Source organism: Lagopus leucura, unplaced genomic scaffold (genome assembly GCF_019238085.1).
Source record: "Lagopus leucura isolate 7727_CA_CO unplaced genomic scaffold, USGS_WTPT01 Super-Scaffold_741, whole genome shotgun sequence".
Classification (NCBI taxonomy): Eukaryota; Metazoa; Chordata; class Aves; order Galliformes; family Phasianidae; genus Lagopus; species Lagopus leucura.
In genome coordinates, this window is record NW_024962256.1 from 3,075,052 (window position 1) to 3,093,302 (window position 18,251).

General features: G+C 43.2%; 1 protein-coding gene and 1 long non-coding RNA gene across 4 annotated transcripts; one reads left to right on the top strand and one right to left on the bottom strand.

Moving 5' to 3' along the window:
* Positions 1 to 254: 254 nt before the first annotated feature.
* Positions 255 to 17,235, top strand: PDCD4 (programmed cell death 4). Of its 3 annotated transcripts, XM_042863695.1 has the most exons (13): positions 257 to 433; positions 3,313 to 3,459; positions 4,582 to 4,676; positions 7,908 to 8,207; positions 8,752 to 8,846; positions 10,472 to 10,585; positions 10,816 to 11,037; positions 11,308 to 11,405; positions 12,783 to 12,897; positions 13,679 to 13,786; positions 14,737 to 14,847; positions 15,301 to 15,440; positions 16,498 to 17,235. In XM_042863695.1, exons 3-13 carry the CDS (start codon positions 4,637 to 4,639, stop codon positions 16,556 to 16,558), a joined length of 1,404 nt encoding a protein of 467 aa, XP_042719629.1. In that variant the 5' UTR covers positions 257 to 433; positions 3,313 to 3,459; positions 4,582 to 4,636; the 3' UTR covers positions 16,559 to 17,235. The 3 variants fall into 3 exon arrangements, with proteins under 3 accessions (XP_042719626.1, XP_042719629.1, XP_042719627.1); XM_042863692.1 differs by lacking the exon at positions 16,498 to 17,235 and having other exon boundaries at positions 255 to 433; positions 15,301 to 15,557; XM_042863693.1 differs by lacking the exons at positions 257 to 433; positions 16,498 to 17,235 and adding an exon at positions 2,693 to 2,803 and having other exon boundaries at positions 15,301 to 15,557.
* LOC122175768 lies at positions 14,075 to 17,821 on the bottom strand. The gene is made up of 2 exons (XR_006177504.1): positions 17,117 to 17,821; positions 14,075 to 15,726 (listed from the first exon to the last, which is right to left on the bottom strand). It is a non-coding gene; the product is annotated as an uncharacterized LOC122175768 (long non-coding RNA).
* Positions 17,822 to 18,251: the final 430 nt, after the last annotated feature.

The window sequence follows — 18,251 nt, forward strand, 5'->3', positions numbered from 1 at the left end:
AAGAAAATGCTGGGTGATGTTTTTAAGTAAACACAGCCTCTCTGCTTTTCACTGCTCTCTGGGTGCTGGAGGGCAGATAAACAGTGTGAATCCTGCTGAAGTGTGCTGAAAAGCAAAGGCTGGCAGCAGGAGGGTGCAGGGTGTGTGTGCCCCCGACCCTGGGCTGGCGGAAGGCTTCTCCACGTGTTTTGGGGAACTGCAGCCAACGGATCCCTCCCCTGGGTGTTCTGGGAGGGCTTGGCCAACATGTGAGAAAGGGAGGGGAGAGTCTGAAAACAACCCAGCCAGCGCTAAGGGAGGAAGAGAGCTGGGAAGTGACCTGCTCGCCTCTCTCCCAGCAGTTTGCTCCAGGTGGGAGAGCAGGAGGGGAAAGGAATCCCTGCAGATCCTGTGTGGCAAAGCACGGCGTGGCACAGTGGAGCTCACAGTTCAGGTAAAAGTGGGATGTTAGCAGCTTTTCCTAACAGCAGCTTGTGTGGGAGCTGAGCACTGGCCAGGAACTGGGTTTGGTTTGCTTTTTCGTTTCTGTTTTTTTTTTTTTTTTTTTTTTTTTTTTTTTTCTTTTCTTTTTTTTTTTTTTTTTCTTTCCTGAGTTTGAGTGGTAGATGGGAAAGGGGAGAGTGGGATTCTGCCCTCTTGTTTTTATGGGGATTGAGTGCTGTTCATACAGCCGGGGAGGGAAGCAGGGAAGGAGCAAGCTGCTTCCTGCAGCCTGGAGATTAGTATGTAATGGACTATGTCTTTTTAACATTAAGGTTTTAAGGCAAAAAAGGCAAAATGGAGATATCTTTGAGTAGTTTGCTTGATACAACAGGAAGATACAAGTAATCTTGCATGCACATCATTCCTTTTTCAGGTCATAGTGTTCTAGAAATCAGAAATTTTGTACTGCAAATAAAAAAAAGACAAGATTTTCAGTGGTTGATAACCAGGCTGCTACTAGAGACATGCAGCAGAAGATAGGAAAAACACACTGTTTCCTTGTCTGGAAAAGCGCTGGTTGGTTCAGGAGTTTTCCTCTCCTTCTGATTTAATCAGATAGCTTTTGGGCCTTGGAAGTGATTCAGCCCTAGATATTACAAGAAAATCCTCCAGCAGTTTTACAGAATGCTTTAAAACAGGTAGTAGCAACAGGCAGGATGCACTGAGGTGTTATTTTGTGGCATCTTCTCTGGTGCGGGTTCCTGTTACTGTATCACCTCTCGTTCTGTCATCACTCCTGGCTGCAGAATCTCTTTCAGTTCCTCTGTCTTGCTGTGGGGAAGCTGAATTCCACGAATTCTTTGTTAATGGATAGATTCTATTTTCCACATCTCAGTGATGATGCTGTAGCATCACATGCTAGGCAGTGAATATGCAAAGAGAAAAGTAAGAAATATTTTTTGATTGATGAGAGAAACATCTTTTGAGAATCCGCCTTATATGAAGAAAGGCTTGTGTGATCATGCCAAGCTGTCCTGCCTGGAACATGGCCGGAACCCGGAGTTATCACAAACAAGAAAGATTTTCTTTCCACTGTGTCTGCTGGGGGAAGTGTTTATCACTAAAAATACAGCAATCATGCCACACAGTCCTTTAAAAGATCACTGTTGTTTTGGTTCTTAAACTTCCTTCTGATGATTCATGCCGAGCAGGGCCAATAAGTGAACACAGCAGCACTTTTTACACAAGGGAAATTTGGCTGCAGTTCAGACTGATTTTGGGTAGAAATACATTGGAATGATACGTAAAAAAAAAAAAAAAAAACAAAACAAAACCTAAAACCAACAAAAGTCAAGTTGTAATGTTGTAATTCCCTCGCTGGCAGCTGAAGAACCCTGTGGTGCTGTGCACTGAAGCAGAATGGCTGCTCAGGGCTCTCAGGCAGGACGGACTGCAAAGGGAGAACAAGGGCTGAAGAAGCTGTTGGGAGGGGCTGAGCAGAGGCAGAGCACTTGACAATAAAACAGGCTGTCACCTGTAATCAGGTGCCTGGTCTTAGGCACTGTGGATAGAAAAAAGGGTAGTGCAAACTAATCTGAGGTAGAAAACCTGTGAGCCGGTGGATGGTATGCAGGCTTTGGTTATCAGAGTGCGTTAGCAGCTTTTCCTAACAGACCTCATAAAAAAACGTCGGCTCCGAGACAGCCGTGCTGCTCCTGGGCAGCCCCTGTGATGCCCGCACAGAGGAGGGGCAGAGAGGTGCTGTGTGAACGGAAAGGGCCTGAACCTTCCCCCTCCTCCCGTTAGCAAGGCGAGGACGAGGTGATGCACCAATTTTCTCGTGGCTTTGTTTAAAACATAGCAAATATTGATTTTTTACAGTAGGAGCACACGCTGCTGAGCAGCCAGGCCCTGCGCAAGCAGGCTGGGCAGGCAACGAGCGCAGCTGCACAGGGAACCCCGCTGAGCACCGCCCGCTCTCCACACGAGAGGCCCTTCCCGCCCCCACACCGACGCGGCCGACATGCTTCCCCCCCCGCCCACCGTGCCTTTCCTTTCCTGCCACCCTTTTCCTTTGCCCACCCACCCGCCTCTCTTTCTTCCCGCCGATTGGCTGCGGCAGCGGGAGGGAGTCAGCCAATCGGCGGCGCCGCTCTCCGCCGTGTCGCTGGGGGGAAGAAAACAAAAACAAGCAGAGACGGGGTGCGCGCGGCTTGGGGGTGGGGCCGAGCGGGGCCGAGCGGGGCCGAGCCGAGCCGAGCCGAGCCGAGCCGAGCCGAGCCGCCGGTAACGGTCCTGCCTCGGTGTGAGGGGGCTCGGCAGGCTGCCCGCCAGGTATCCGGGCCGCGGTGAGGGGCGGCTCTCCGCACCCATCGCTGAGGTAACCCCTCGCTCAGGGGGCGGTGGGAGGCCGTGAGGCGGCGCTGGGCCTGCGGCGCGGGGCGGGCCGGCAGCGGTGGCTCGGGCGGCCGCAGGCTGTGAGCGCTGAGAGGGCGGTTTGCGCGGGAGGGAGGTGCCGAGCGGCTCCGTGTGGCGTAACGCGGCGGATTTTATCCGTACGGTGATAAAAGCGAGGTGCTGGAATTGGAGCGGGGCAGAACCTGGGCTGGGAGGAGGCGTTGCGGAGCTGAGGGCGGTCGGCATGGCAACGGGGATGGTGGAGCTCGGTTATTCCACGTCCTAGTTACAGACAAAGCGGGGTGCTGCGTCCTGACGGCGTATGGGGGCTGTGCTGACTGTTATGCTGCCATATGGGGAGGATTTCAGTTAGGGCTCCGTGAGGAAAAAGTGTGCCTCTGCCTCGAAGGGAGAGCCTTGTTACTAACGGTGAATGCCTTCCTCTTGATTGTTGTTTAATGCCGGCTTTGTGTCTTGTCTGCTTTTTATAAGAGGTGGACCAACAGATGGAACATTCCGCTAGGAAGAACGAAACTGTTCTTACAAGGTAATTTACTCCGGTTAGATTGAAGTCTGCTCAAGGAGGCTTGTGGTCAGCGGTGACTGGAAGCGCTGAGAACACCTGAGTGATCAGCTGAAGTAAGTTGGGAGCATATTTACTTAAAAAAAACAAAACCTGTGGGCTGGGGAGGACTTCATAGTCCATTAAATTGTTAACTGTTGAGACAGATGTTGAGAAATAACCAGATCATGAGAGCTCAGCGCTGTGCCCTAAGACGGTTACTTTATTTTCAACGGTCTGGGCTGAATCATGAGCAGTTAATGGTTCTGTGGTAGGAAAGTGGGTATGAGAGGGAAAAACAAGGAAAGAAAAGCGGAAGGGAGGGATGTCGTTTGGTGTCACAATGTGACGGCTCAACTGTAAGCAGTTTTCAGGGCAGCAAAAGGTGAGAAAGGGTCTGAATTCTTGTGAGATGGACACATGCCAACGGTACTTGCAGTGCTACAGGGTGATAAGTGAAAATCTTGCGGGTAAAAAGGTGTGTGGGGATTCATGAGGCTGCACTAATTTTGTGTAAGTAGAGATGGATGGTGATCCTTTTCACAGTTACCTGTGGTCATTTGTAGAATAGCAGCTGCTAGGAAGAGCGAGTAACAGAAAATAGAGAAGTGTTGGGTTGTATCCCTTGCTGATTGGCACAGAAGCGTGTGAAAATTTGGCAGCTGTACATCAACATAGTGTAAAATATGAAAACTGTGTTCCTGAAGGGAGCAATTAAAAATGTCTTGTTTTCTAAAGGTTTGTCTGAACTTGATAAAGTGGTATCATTTTATCACTGTAGTTCAACTTGGAGACTGTTTGTCTTATGGATGCAATTACAACATTAATGCTGTATGCTTATATAGATAACTGCTCTGCAGAAGTGAACAGTCTCGAGTTGATAGAGGTCACTTATCAACTTAAGAAAGCTGCATGTGGAGGGCTTTTATCCTAAACGTAATGGCTTTTATCCTGGTTCCACCTTTATAAGCAGCAGAACTGACAAGTGCTAAGACATTAAGGCTTAAATAGACGTGTTTAAGGGTGGTGCTTTCTCATGTTACATCTTCTACCTTCCCAGGAATTTTTCAGTGGATACTGGTAGTTAATTATAACTTAAAAAACATTTATTTTTGTGGGTGAAGCCTTTGCAGCTCTTTATTCCTTCAGGAGTTACTCTAGCGCTTTTCTTCCCCCTAAGCTTCTCCATTTTTGTTTAGGCCTTGAAGGGAGAACATTAAGACTACATTTCATTGTCAGTTCTGTTCAGCAGCTATGGAAATAGAAAAGCAGCATGTTTACGTTAGCACAGTAGGTAAGTAATGTATTCAGTATTCTTTTTGCCTAAAATTGCTTATCTGACCTGAGCTGTTCTCTGTTGTAAGTTGCATTTCTGGTTATTTTAGAAATAATACTACTATATATAGATATAGATATAGATATAGATATAGATATAGATATAGATATATCTTCATCAAATATTTACAGAATTGTTGTTTCATCTATGTATTACAGTATCCTGCTTGATGTTCATTTTGAACCTCCTTTAAAAGCAGTCAGACACTTAACATATCTCTAATAAGTTACTGGATCGTGACTCTGGACTCCTTGTATGCTATTTCAGTAGTGCAAATTTGAAGACAGAGGTAAATTCAAATGTGCAGCATGAAGGTACATTTAGAGGTGCAGGTTCAGCCTTACCTTTCTGTCTAGCTTAAGATTAGAAGAAAGGCTTGGCTAAAGTGAGCAGCAATGGGAAAACATTACTGAACGCATGTTATGCTGTCTTGAAATTGATGACTTTGTCCACATAAGAAGTGCTACATTATGCTTAGTCCGATTAATGCAATGTCAAGTTGTGAGGGTCTGCACTGACCTTTCTATCCCAGTGAGTTGTTGTAAGTTTTAAATGATTTTTAGAAAAAAATACATATAGGTTAAGATGATATGTGACACAGCTGAAGTTGCATCATTTTTCCTATGAACTCCTACTTTAAATCAGAATCAGTTCACTGTAGTAGGTTGCTTTTCAGCATTTTAGAATTACATTTGGGTGGTAGAGAAGAAGCTGTGAGATATCTGAACAGATCTAATTTGGTCGGATGAAACTTGTGGGTAGGGAAGTACTTGCTGAGTGTTCTTTTTGCTACTTCTTGCTGCAGAGTACCACAGATTTTAACTGGCTTAATAGCAGATTAACAAGAACAATTTGGATAACTTTTTAACACATGGCAAGCAAAGCCTTAGAGTGTACAGGACATGTTGTTGCTTGTATGTGTGTGTATAGATATGATGCCACAGTGAGAAGCTGAAAAAAAGCATTTCATTTGATGTATACATTTTATAAAAAATGATTTTTTAAAAATAAAAGTATTCCAAATTAGTAAAAGTTGAATCTGTTTTCTCCAGAGTAACGAGGTAACTAATAGTGGAGGGGCAGCAGGTCGCAGTGTTGTACAGAAAGAAGCTGCAGCTCCAAGTTGTATGCTGCTATATTAAATAATAAATACAATACAGTGTGCAATTTTAAGTCACATAGGCTGCAAAGGATTGCATTTAGTCTCAAACCTGAGATCAGGAAGGTGTGTGGAGACTGTCTTGTAGCCTCACTTTTTTCCTTAGCAAGGAGTGACGTGTTTTCATTAATTGGTGACCATTTCCTTTGAAAACTCAGGGAGAATGAAGTGATCAGTGAAGCGTGGGGTCTAAACTGGAGAAACAAATGGGAGGCTGGGCTGGGAGTTCGGTTAGCTGAGATGAGCTGGTTCTGCAGAGGGCTCCCTGGGGAATTCACTGAAGAAAACCTGTTCTCTTCAGCTTTGCTTTTTTGCCCTGTGCGAGCTTTATGCAAACCTTTCATTGTAGTATTAAAATATTAGACAAACTGAGAATGCTTGTTGTGGGAATGTTTTTCAGTAAAGGGACGTGGTTTTTCTCTTCTTAGCTCGCTGCAAGCTTAAAGGGAATACTTTTGTGGGAGTACAAGCTTAATACAAGAGTGCCTGCGTTACTGTTCAGCTGTAGCATTCACAGCTGTGTGCTCCTGAACGGTGGTTCTGTGATCATGAAGCAGGCAGTTGCATCACGCTGTCATTTTGTAGTGCAGTATCCTCTTTGATATGGATATGCACTTTGAGGTTGGAAATATTTTATTAGAGTACTTTGCTTTCAAAACCCATTTTCATGAGCCTGTTTTGAAACGAGAAAATACAATTCTGGAGCTATTGTCAAGTAGACGTTTTTAATGGAGTGGATTGGAATGGTAAAGTAATATATTCAGCTACGTTCAAATCACAGTTTAAAATATTCTCCATGTTGTGGGTTTATGGCTATGAACGTTTCTGTGAAGCAGGTTTGGCACAGCTGGAAAAGCAGCTTCTGTGTGCCTCATCTGTGTGCATCCTTGGGCTGTGGCTGGAAGTTGTATCTGTGAGTCTTCTGACTGCAAGAAAAGGAGGCTGCGTAACAGAGCTCAGGTTGTTGCCTTTGTGTGTGTCTTTAATTCACACAGAGTCCCAGAGTGCTACCTGGAATATAAAGCAGGTCCTCAGTTGCTTTTCTTTATTACTATGTATTATTCATCTTCATGAGTTGAGGAAGATGAAGAAATTGCAAAGACTTTGGCACTTAAAACATTCTACTGATCCACAGAGTTTGTGTGGGAAGCTTCTTTGTGAAATAAGACTTAATCCACGTATAAAATTTGGATCTGACTTCACAAACGAGTGACATTAAGAGGGATTTTTTCCTTCTACAGAGGGTGTTTTAAAAGGAGACCAAGCTAGTTAGTTAACTGTTACATATGACTGCAGCGAGGAATAAACCGTGGTGACTTTCAGAAACAGTCTTGCCTTAGCAGACAATAAGGAACAATCCCTAGGGAAGTGAGATCATGTTGGTTCAGAACATTTATTCTGAGTCTTTGTTTTCAAACTCTCCAAGTTTTGTATTAAACAGCTTTTTTTTCTTTCTTCAAAAACAGAAATTAAAGCAATCTCGTACGCAGGCTTTTGTGTGTCTGTCATTGATTTTCCAGACAGTGAGCCTTGTTTGAAGTTCCTTGAATGAGAGGAATGCTGGTTGATGATGTAGGAAATTAATTACAAAGTCACTGTGGTGACTATTCAGTTAATGGCATTGAGTTCTTACAACATTCACTGCACGGACAGTTGTTTTTTTCCACAACAAGCATTGAGTGGGTGGAGTGATAACCAGTCACATAGGTCTTATGCACTGTGGAATTCTGATAAATTGTTTAACAAGGGTGGAGTTTTCTGTGGTTTACCTATTTATAAATGGTTCATTCGTTTGCTTTCCAACTATTAACATAAGCTCTGTTTAGATTGTGGGTAGTATGTGTAAGGGGATAAGGAACTCCTTATTACTGTGATGTGTAGACACATCTAAATAAAACACCACCATTTATCTGTTGGAAGTAAGAGTAGTATATAATGTTGTAAGCCATTTTAAATGCAGCGTCTTCTGGTATTTTAACATAAACCAGTTCAAAGCAATAACAGATTTTTCACTGTGTTTTCTTTTAAAGAAGTGGAGAATCTGAGTGATGCTCTGTTCTCCGGTGATGAAGAAAATGGTGGCTCTGAGGAACGAAAGACTGAAATCAACGGCAATTGGATTCCTGCAACTTCTATTACCGAAGCCAAAATAAATGCTAAAGCAAAGAGGCGGTTGAGGAAGAATTCTTCAAGAGATTCTGGGAGAGGAGACTCTGTTAGTGAGAATGGAGAGACGCAGAAGGCTGGGCTGGTTGTACCAACAAGCCCTAAGGGGAAAGTCCTGGACAGGCGCTCCAGGTCTGGGAAAGGAAGAGGTCTTCCAAAGAAAGGTCGGTGTGGTTTGGTGATGAGAGTATTTGGTAAAGATTCTGTCCAGAATGCAGTGATGGTGTTTTTATTGAGAACTGCATTCGCAACACACAGTCTTTGTGCAGGCACTTGGTTCTTTGTTAGGCAATAGGAGTTAATTGCAGGTGGAATCTTACCAGGAAAAAATTGTGTGTATTCTTAAATAACTTTAAGTATCTTTTATTAGTAAATTGAATACACAGGCTTGAACTGTTGTGGTCAAGTGGTTCGCAGAAGTGTTACCAATGTAAACTGAGGGCTTGACTATATTTAGAAGTACAGTTGTTTCAACCTTCGGTAATTCTTGTGTGCTTCTGTGCACGCTGCTTTTAATATCTTAGTGGAAAGTAACAAAAAGACTGGTTGCTGAATGTCATACAGATGCTTCTGCCATTTTCAGCATATGTTGCCAGAGTCAGTGGCTACAAGCACACCTGTGAGTGAAAGAATGTTGGGTTGTGTTCAAAGTCTTGTTTGTAAACTGTCTGTCCTTGCTTAGTTTCTTACTGTTCTTTATTTTGCCAGGTGGAGCAGGTGGTAAGGGAGTCTGGGGAACACCAGGTCAAGTGTATGATGTGGAAGAAGTAGATGTTAAGGATCCTAATTATGATGATGACCAGGTAGGCAAACAAACTTCTTTGCTCAGTGCTTGTTTTGATTTTATATTAATTAAAATTACTGTGATGCTCATATTAATAAATGCTTAATCTCCCAAGTTATATGGATGTTTGACTGGCTGTATTAAGTACTCGTTTGTTTGTTTGAGAATGGATTATTGACTTAAAGAAGACTGGTATAGAAGTGTTGCAATATTCAGCATGCACAGGTCTTACACCCAAGCCCTCCTTCTGTGCCTGACTAGGCAGTGTGCCTTTCCCAGGTGTGTTCTTCTCTTGCTGGTTTTCATGGAGGTGAATGCTGCAGTGCTGCTTGGAGTTGCAAGCAGGCACTGTGTTAAAGTACGACACAGACTGCAGTTGGGAGTTTAGCTCATGAGGTTATCTGCTAGGGGCTTCTTTCTTCTTTGTATCTCCAACACTGTGGATACAATATCTTGTATCTTCTTGGTGCAAACACTCGAAAGTGGTATGAAGTTGAAGACCCGGATTTTCTGTTTATTTACATATATTTATTTAGGATATGTTGTGGAAGATTCTGCTTTACAGCTGTGTAAACACCAACAAAAAGAAAGCAATTTCCTCAGTAAATTTTTATCAGATTAAATCTCTGAGATTACAGGCACAGATTATTGATGTCTCTGTGACAGATGCATTTGTGAGACCATAAATAAAGCCCTTGTAACAACAGCAGAGTGATGGTGGTGTTCTTTGAGCTGCAGCTTTTTGTTGTAGCAGAGCTGCTGAGATGATGCTCTGTGGGTATCTTAGAATCCCTTCTTCCACCAATTCATTGCAGATTAGCAGACAGCTATTGAAAATGAAGTTGATGATTGCATAAAATAAGTTTGTATGAAAATTGAGAATTGCATTAAACTCCTGCTTAGCTTTTCTAAGATTGTAAACAAAGTGTTATGATAGAAGAGTAGGCTTTTGGATTTCTGCTGTAATTCTTGGTCCTAGAATATTTCTTTTCTATAAGCATCAGTTGGATATTTCTTTGAAACTGCAGCAATCTGTAATATTGCTCTGAATATTCTGTAGTCTGTGAGAAACTGAATCACACTGAGGAGTCCTGGCAGTGCTAGAACTCTTCAGGACCAGTTGCTGCATAAGGTTTTCCTCTTAGGGAATAGCTTGGCTTACAGATGTTCTGGAGGTGCTTTCTCTTCTGGCAGATCTGTACATGCTGTCACCTGTCTGATCATGAAGACCCCCTGAGGAAGGGGGCAGACAGACAGGCTTGCTGGCAGAAGTGTCAGTTGCAGGGAGTTGCTAAAAGTTTAATCTTGTGGAACTGATAATTCTGTGGGGCTGGGGTAGGAGTTTCTGTCACCCTCCCTTGAGTACCAGGGTACTTGATTCTGTGTTCACGTGGTGTCAGAAGAATGCTAGGAGCAGAGTGTGGAGTATTTACTGTCATTTAACAGTGAATTCAGTTAACACTAAATTCAAATACAAGAAATATGACATTTAGCCAGCACTGTCCACACTTCAACCATAGGGACATGATCTGATACTTTCTGGTGGAACACTGACTATGAGGACTAAAGCATTAGAGGTATAGTTTGTGTTTTGATGCTGTTAGCACTTCATAAAAATCTTTGTTTTGTTTCCTTTTGAAATAGGAGAATTGTGTCTATGAAACAGTAGTTTTACCTCTGGATGAAAGAGCATTTGAAAAAACCTTAACACCGATCATACAGGAATATTTTGAACATGGAGATACCAATGAGGTTTCGGTACGTCATGTGCTTTACACTTATTTTAGGGGGCAAACTTACAGTGCACAAGCGAGTCTCGAGTGCTAGCTGTAAATGAGTGTTTGCCAGAAAAGTGCATAGGAATACCTTAGCAGTTAATTCATGACATGGGTAGAAGCATACGTGTAATTGTGGAAATATTTGTTAACAGCGTACATTTCTATCATGGTGAGATCTTAACCTGTTGTCTTTTACAAATTTTATTTTAGGAGATGCTGAAGGATTTAAACCTCGGTGAAATGAAATACAGTGTGCCAGTGCTGGCTGTTTCCTTGGCACTAGAGGGGAAGGCCAGTCACAGGGAGATGACATCTAAGCTTATCTCTGACCTGTGTGGGACAGTAGTAAGCAAAACTGATGTGGAAAAATCATTTGACAGACTGCTAAAAGATCTACCTGAATTGGTGTTGGATTCTCCCAGGGCACCACAGGTATTCTGACAGATTTTTATGGTGGTCATCGAAAGTTTTTCTTTTTAAATTGTGCCTAAAATTAACGAAGCGAAATGAAGTAAGACTGTATTTTGAAAAATAGCTATGGAGAGTCTTCCAGTTTGTAATCCCCGTATCCAGTTCCCCAGGCCATGCTTTTACACTGAGGTAAAAAATAATAAAATCTGAAAAGCAAGCGTATTTTACTTGTCTGCTTGAAACTGTTTTCTGATTCAACTTTTACTTAAAAGTGCTTCTGTTTTGTTGTAGTTGGTGGGCCAGTTCATTGCTAGAGCTGTTGGAGATGGGATTTTGAGCAGTACTTACATAGATGGCTACAAAGGCACTGTGGATTGCATCCAAGCTCGGTAAGTTTCTTGCGGTCTATAGCTGTGGTTTTCGATTTCAAATGCCTAAGAAAACCAGGAATTTGGGACATGGGGACAAACCATTTGGTTCTCAGAGTTCATTTCTAATTTCAAGCAATCAAAAACGTGCAGTCTGCAATAACAACAAAACCCAGATTTGCTCAGGTCAGCTAAGAAATGCTGGAAGTGCCTTAAAAACACACTGGTATGTTTAGGTCAGTTTGTGGGGTTTGTTGTCCCACTTCAGTTTGAATGGGGAGCCTGAGGTGAAACAAGAAGTGGTTATAAAAGGTTTTGTCTTTAGGAAAAGCTTTAATGTGACTAATGAGTTACAGTGTCAGCACAGCTGCTTTAAAGTTGTTGTGAAATACACAAGGGATGAAGTGTTTTGCTTCATAAAGGTTTCAAATTTGTATATTTTGTAAGTTTGTATATTTGCAGTATATTTTCCTAGAATGTGGCACTTTATTCATCAATAAATGTTTTCAGTTCCAGGCTGTTTCAAGGAACATCAGAGAGAAGAGACATTGTAATAATTAGCCATGTTTTTTTTTTTTTATTGTTTCTTCTCCCATAAGTGTTTCAGACTTGGATAATGAGGTGCTGAACTCCTAAAACTTACAAAAGTTCCATTTGTTCTGATTAAAGCTGCATACTTCTAGGAAGAAGGCCAGGGCTGAGCCGCCTAATTTGGGGGTTAAAGTTGTGAAAACTGATAGTCTGTTACACAAGTTTCTCTTGTGGTATGAAGGATTTTAGCCTGCATATTGCACATCTGGGATGTTTTGCTGCCACTACAATTTTTTGGTCAGTCTTTGCTGTGTGTTAAATCTCAGTGAATAGCTGTTTTTTCACTAACGCTAATATGAGCACTGGGAGATAACTGGTCGTTTTTTAGCCAGATAGTGCTTAACTGGATCTGCCATTTCTTCTTTCTCTCACCTACTTCAGTTTTTTCATCTCTTTGCAACTATGTATTTGCCTTCTGAAGTGCTGTTTGGGCTTGAACTCCAAAGTTTCACAATTTTTTAGATAGCAAATTTATTTCAGCACGAAAGTCACTTCTGTTTTGAGATGTACCTGCCAAGCTGCATTCTTGGAGCAGTCCAGCTACAATTCATCTCAAAAAGAAACTATTCTTTCCTTTGAGAGCACTTCAGGTTCTGCACTGATGATTCAGACCTCCTGCCTTTGCAGGATTCTTCCCTGTCCCGAGTTCAGTATAACCAAGAGTGTAAAGGTGGTGTGGCCTCTTCCCAGTCAGGATCACTTTGACTGAAAGAGAAGTGATAGATGAGGTGGGGGGTTGCTGTGGATGTTACAGGTGTCTTTCAATGAAGTTTCCTCACTTCCTAAAACACTGCCTTTACTTTCTAGAGCTGCACTGGACCGAGCTACCGTGTTACTGAGTGTGACAAAGGGTGGAAATCGCATAGACAACGTGTGGGGCTCAGGAGGTGGCCAGCAGTCTGTGAAACACCTTGTTAAAGAGGTAGCTGACTTCTACAAGTCTCTTCCCTCCAGAGTTTACTCTTTAAGCTTATCTAGTTTGGGATGAGCAGAGAAATACACATATTCTGCAGCTAAATGATGTTTGGTGTCATTTTTAAACAAGTGTTCTTATTTCAGTTTGTTTCATACAAAGTAGGTTTTGAAAATCGATGATCATTTTGCTGATAGACGTGGCTATCCGTAGTGACCAGTGGTGGAAACATACTGGTTCATATTCTGCATTGCAAGTGCAGCTATTCTTGATTCAAGCTAAACCTCAAGCACTTACTGTTAGGGTTTATAGTACAAAATGGTGAAGTAATGTTGGATTACAAAAGAAGTTTATTTCTTGGCGCCAGTGACTAAAAGCACAGCAATAACTTGAAAGTAAAAGAGGCTGGAAGGATTGTGAAAACTTAAGAGATTCATGCTATGAAGTAGGTGGAAGGTTTAAAATAGTCATGATGTAATCGCTCGTGCTGCGAGTGCAGCAGATGATAGAGAGTTCAGGCATTAAGATAAACTGACAGATAAACTTGCAGCAAAGCTTTTAGTGCTAGCACATCTGTATTATGCTCCAGAGAGAGGTATTGGGCTTACACTGCATTTCAGGTTGCTGTTCATGCCTCAACTTAATTACATTTACTAGAACTCTAGCTGCAGGTTTCAGGAGCTGGCTTGCTACTAGGTTGATCACAGATCACCAAAAGAGTTGGTGAGACAGCTTTTAGATCTTGTACCTAACTAGTGATGGGTGTTTTGCTTGTTTTAAAATGCAATAGATTGATATGCTGCTGAAAGAGTACTTGCTTTCTGGAGACCTGCTGGAAGCTGAACGTTGCCTTCAGGAACTGGAAGTACCCCATTTTCACCACGAACTTGTATATGAGGTAAGGAGAAATGGGTCACTTTAATGACTGCCAGTACCACCAATGGGTTTTGTTTTGATGTGGGTATGCATGCAACTGGAATTTGAAGCTCAGTTGCAAGTTTTGATGTTACTTAACTAAATTATTTCATGTAAAGTTAATGGTTTATATGCTCACTTGTGTGTTGTGCAACAAGCTGCTGGTCCCTCTGGGAAGACCCAGAATTACATTTCGGTTGTTGGGTTCAGGCAGACATCTGACAAATAAGAGCCTAGCTTACTTTCTGCTGAGGAATACCAGCAAAAGCCCCAGGTTGTATTGGAGTTTATTTCCTTTTAATTACACATTACAACAGATTTCAGACATCTGGGTATACTAACAGGTGTTACCTGTCTTTGCTAAGTTGTAGTTTCCTTTTCAGTGTGGAACTGTTCCATCTAAGTATGTGTAGAAGGCTGAGATAATTCAGAACCACGCTATATGAGAAAGAACTCTGCTGTATCTAGTAGCTGAAATGGTTGTTTACCAAGAAAGCCAAACACTCAAAGTTATAAAATCATCTTTTCAATAAATTGACTCCTTATTCTAGGATAGAAAACTGATACCTGTTGTTGATGGGGTTTGTGGAGACTGGTACATTTTGAACTTAGGAGTTCTTGTTCTAAAATCCTAGATACAAAATTAATTGCCATCAGTGCTGCAGCAGCCATGCAGATGCAGTCACGTACCCCTCACAGTAGGCAGGGCTCTTCACTCTGTCTGGTCCTTTCTCTTTTTTCATACCTTCTATCTTTACACAAATAACTTTCTATCTGGCTTTCCTTTCAAATTGGGACTGCTTGTAGCAACTGGACTTGTCTCCCAGAAAACAGTGTTATGTTCACTCTTCTTTGCACGTGGGTATGCTTACACAGCATGTACTTGAACCACTATTTTATTTTTAGTTAAAACCTCTGCATGGTTTGTTTTAGGCAATTGTGATGGTTTTGGAGTCAACTGGAGAAAAGACCTTTAAAATGATGCTGGATTTGCTGAAATCTCTCTCGAGGTCTTCTGTCATTACTATGGACCAAATGAAAAGAGTAAGTATGGCATTGAAAGAATGCTGGGCGAGATCTTCAAGTAGCTTCTATTTTCTTTTAAACGCTATTTGTAATTTATTGCATCTCTCATTGAGATGTGTGGCCTTCACTCTATCTACAGGGCAGAGCAATTAATCCTTCTTCCTTGTGTTACTAGCAGCTAGGCTATCGTATGCAGTCTGTACTGTCTGGATTTGTCTTTTTAAGAAGCTGAAATACTCAGCTAGTGTATTCATATAGATACGCTGTTGTGTAACACCAGCTCTTGGAACGGGCTGGTATGACACCTTGCTTTGCCACTAATTTGCAGGTGTTCTGCTTTCAGTTTGTTGAAACTGCTTAAAGAATACATGAAATTGCATTAAAAAGAAGTCCTCTTCTGAGTGCCAAAAGATGTTTAGAAAACTGTAATTCCAGAACAACCAAATCATTATTTGCATCCTTAAACTACAGGGCTATGAACGAGTTTACTGTGAAATACCAGACATTAACCTGGATGTGCCACACTCCTATTCTGTGCTTGAGCGGTTTGTAGAGGAATGTTTTCAGGCTGGAATCATCTCCAAACCACTGAGAGACGTCTGTCCTTCAAGGTACTTGTTTTATTACAAAGAGGTGCTGGCGCTCAGTTTGAAAGCAGGATCTTATAACCTGGGTGTGACAGGCTGGTACAGAGACTAGGGAAGGTGGAGGAACAAAAAGAGCAGGGTGGATACGTATCTGAGGGAAGTGAGCCTCTGCTGGAATCCCCAGCAACGTGCTTATGTGCTGCAGCAGATGAAGGCCTGCCTCTCCTCTCGGTTTTGCTCATTTGCTTGGCAGAGATGAGCGCAGTGGAGCTGGAAGATTCAGGAGTTTTAACGATCCGTGCAGACAAACCTGAAGGGGGGAAAAAAAAAAGTTTTAAAACAGTTTAAAACACTGTAAACTGAACTGAGTTCCAGGATTAGACACCAATCGTAATGTTTCTGTCAAAAAGCAACAAGGCATTTATGTGGCAAAATCTCTACATCCCTGATTTAAAAAAAAAAAAAGACAACCATGAGATGCACGTATATTGTAGTGTTCTCTGTTTTATTATTGTTTTACTGTAGCTAATCAGTGTTCTGTATTTTCAGTCAGAATACAACCTGTAAATTTCATTTCCTATGGGGAATTCGTAAAAGTTTAAATTTGATGCTAAAACTATTCATGATTTCATGCATCAGAAATGCTGTCAGGTATTTTCCAGTCTGTCTGTATCTCAGTATCAACTTGCACGTGGGTTTGGTAGGGCTGAAAGTTGTTGCTGTGACAAAAGCTGGATTATACTGCAGCTCTCATCAATATACTGAGGTGTTTTGAGCTTGTATTTCAGTTTGGGGTAGAAAAATATCATTTTTAGGCTTTCAAGCTAGCAGCTTTTAGAAGTGTGAATGGTAATGTTCAACGTTAAACGGTTAGGAGAGTAGAAATTTGAACAGCCTAATAACCTTAGATGTAGCATTCAGGTGCCTTAGTTTGCTAGTGATCAAGACTCCTTCTGCTCATCTCATACACCTCACATTTGGCTCCCAAGACCAAGAGAAGATTCTTCACAATGACAGATGAGCAGAAGAAGTGATGCTGCTGTACACTTGCTGAAAATATACTTTCTACTTTTTTTTACAGGGGCAGGAAGCGTTTTGTGAGTGAAGGAGATGGAGGCCAGCTTAAGCTAGAAAGCTACTGAATGTTGGAACCAACTGCTGAAGACTTAAAAGCTGAAAGGGAAAAAAGATAGGTATCTATATATATATATATATACAAACACACAGGCCTTTTTGGCACGTGTGCATGTATGTATGTATATGCATATATTATATACCAAATTTCTAAGAGTTGCTTAGCACAGTTCATATTTTTTTAAGAGCACATGTTTTGGGTACAGATCATTTTTTTTAAATAGTTTTATAAATTTCAGAAAGAAAAGTTCTTTCTCCGGGCATCCAATAGACCAACTGGCCACTCTGTTGTGGTGCCTTCAGATAAGCTATCTTTTTGTAAGTGCCATGTTTATGACCTGTCATTCCATGTTTGCATCCACGTTTGACTGCCGCTGTTTCTTTCAAGGACAGTGTTTTCATTGTACAATCCCTGATTTATACAGAGCTTTCTAGAAGGGTCAGGTTAAGCCGCTGTGATCCCCTTCGCTGCTGCTGCTGAAATACTGTGCTTTGGGAGGAAAAATAGCTGTTTCTTTGTCTTAAAGAGCCCAAGAAAAGAGAGCTGGGTCATTGGACAAGTTCACCTGTTCCACTGGTCGGTTTTAGGTATTCCAGCCAGCACGTACCAAACCGGTCCTTTTTTCTATGTAACTGGAAAAGTGAAAAATTCTGGTAAAAACATATTAAAAATATTTTTTGTGAAGCTCTCCTTCCTGCCTTTTGCATTTAGGCTGTTCCAAACTCTGAAGCACGTGCACTGCGCAGCACTTCTGTCACCAATATTTGTATTACAATAGGTGTTAAGTACAGAATGACAGACAGTCCTGAAGGGGACCCACAAGGTGTGAGTCCAACTGCTGGCTCCACACGCGATGACGCCACGTTCAAGCTGTGTTTCTAAGAGCAGCTCCGTGCCGGGCCGTGCCGGGCCGTGCCCGCTGCCCTGGGGCAGCGCCTCTCTGTACCCACCCCTGCTCGGCCGCAGCTCTGTGCCGTTCCCCGGGGCTCAGTCGCTGCTCTTGCAGAGCAGCAGAGCTCAGCTGCCCCTCCGCTCCCTGGGAGCAGCTGAAGGCCGAAGTAATTAAACTAACGGTACGAATGTACGGTGCGGAATTAACAAGCCTTTTATCGCAGTGCCCCTGTGCCCTCTCAGTGCTGCACCGCGGCCTCAGGCGGGGACGCAGCTGCGGCTCTGCGGGAGGAAAGCCGCCTCCTCGGGCCGCGCGCGTCCGTTCGCAGTGCAACCGTGCGGGAAGAACGAGACGAAAGGAGGCCCCGGGCCGCTCGGCCGGTACCTGGCACCCCGCCTAAGGCTGCGGCTGGGGGCCCGCAGTGCCTTCGGGCGGCCGCGACGCCTCCATGGCCGCGCGCTGCAGCTGCTGCAACTGCTCCAACTTCTCCAGTGACACCGATTTGAGGGGCAGCACCTTCGGCTTGCACAACACCATGCCGGCAGTGTCCTCCACCGACAGCTGCCCTGCGAAGGAGACAGAGCACCGCGTCAGCCGCCTCGCGGCGGTGCCCGTGGCCGCGTCCCGCCCGCCGGCCGTACCTTGTTTGGGCAGCACCTCCCGGAACGCGCCCTTACCCTCCGGCATAGCGGCTTCCGACCGCGCGCGCATGCGCCGGGCTGCCCGGAAAGCCACAAATCCCGGCGTGCGCCGCGCCCGCACGCAGTGCATGCTGGGGGTTGTAGTCCTTGGAGGGGAGGAGAAAGGC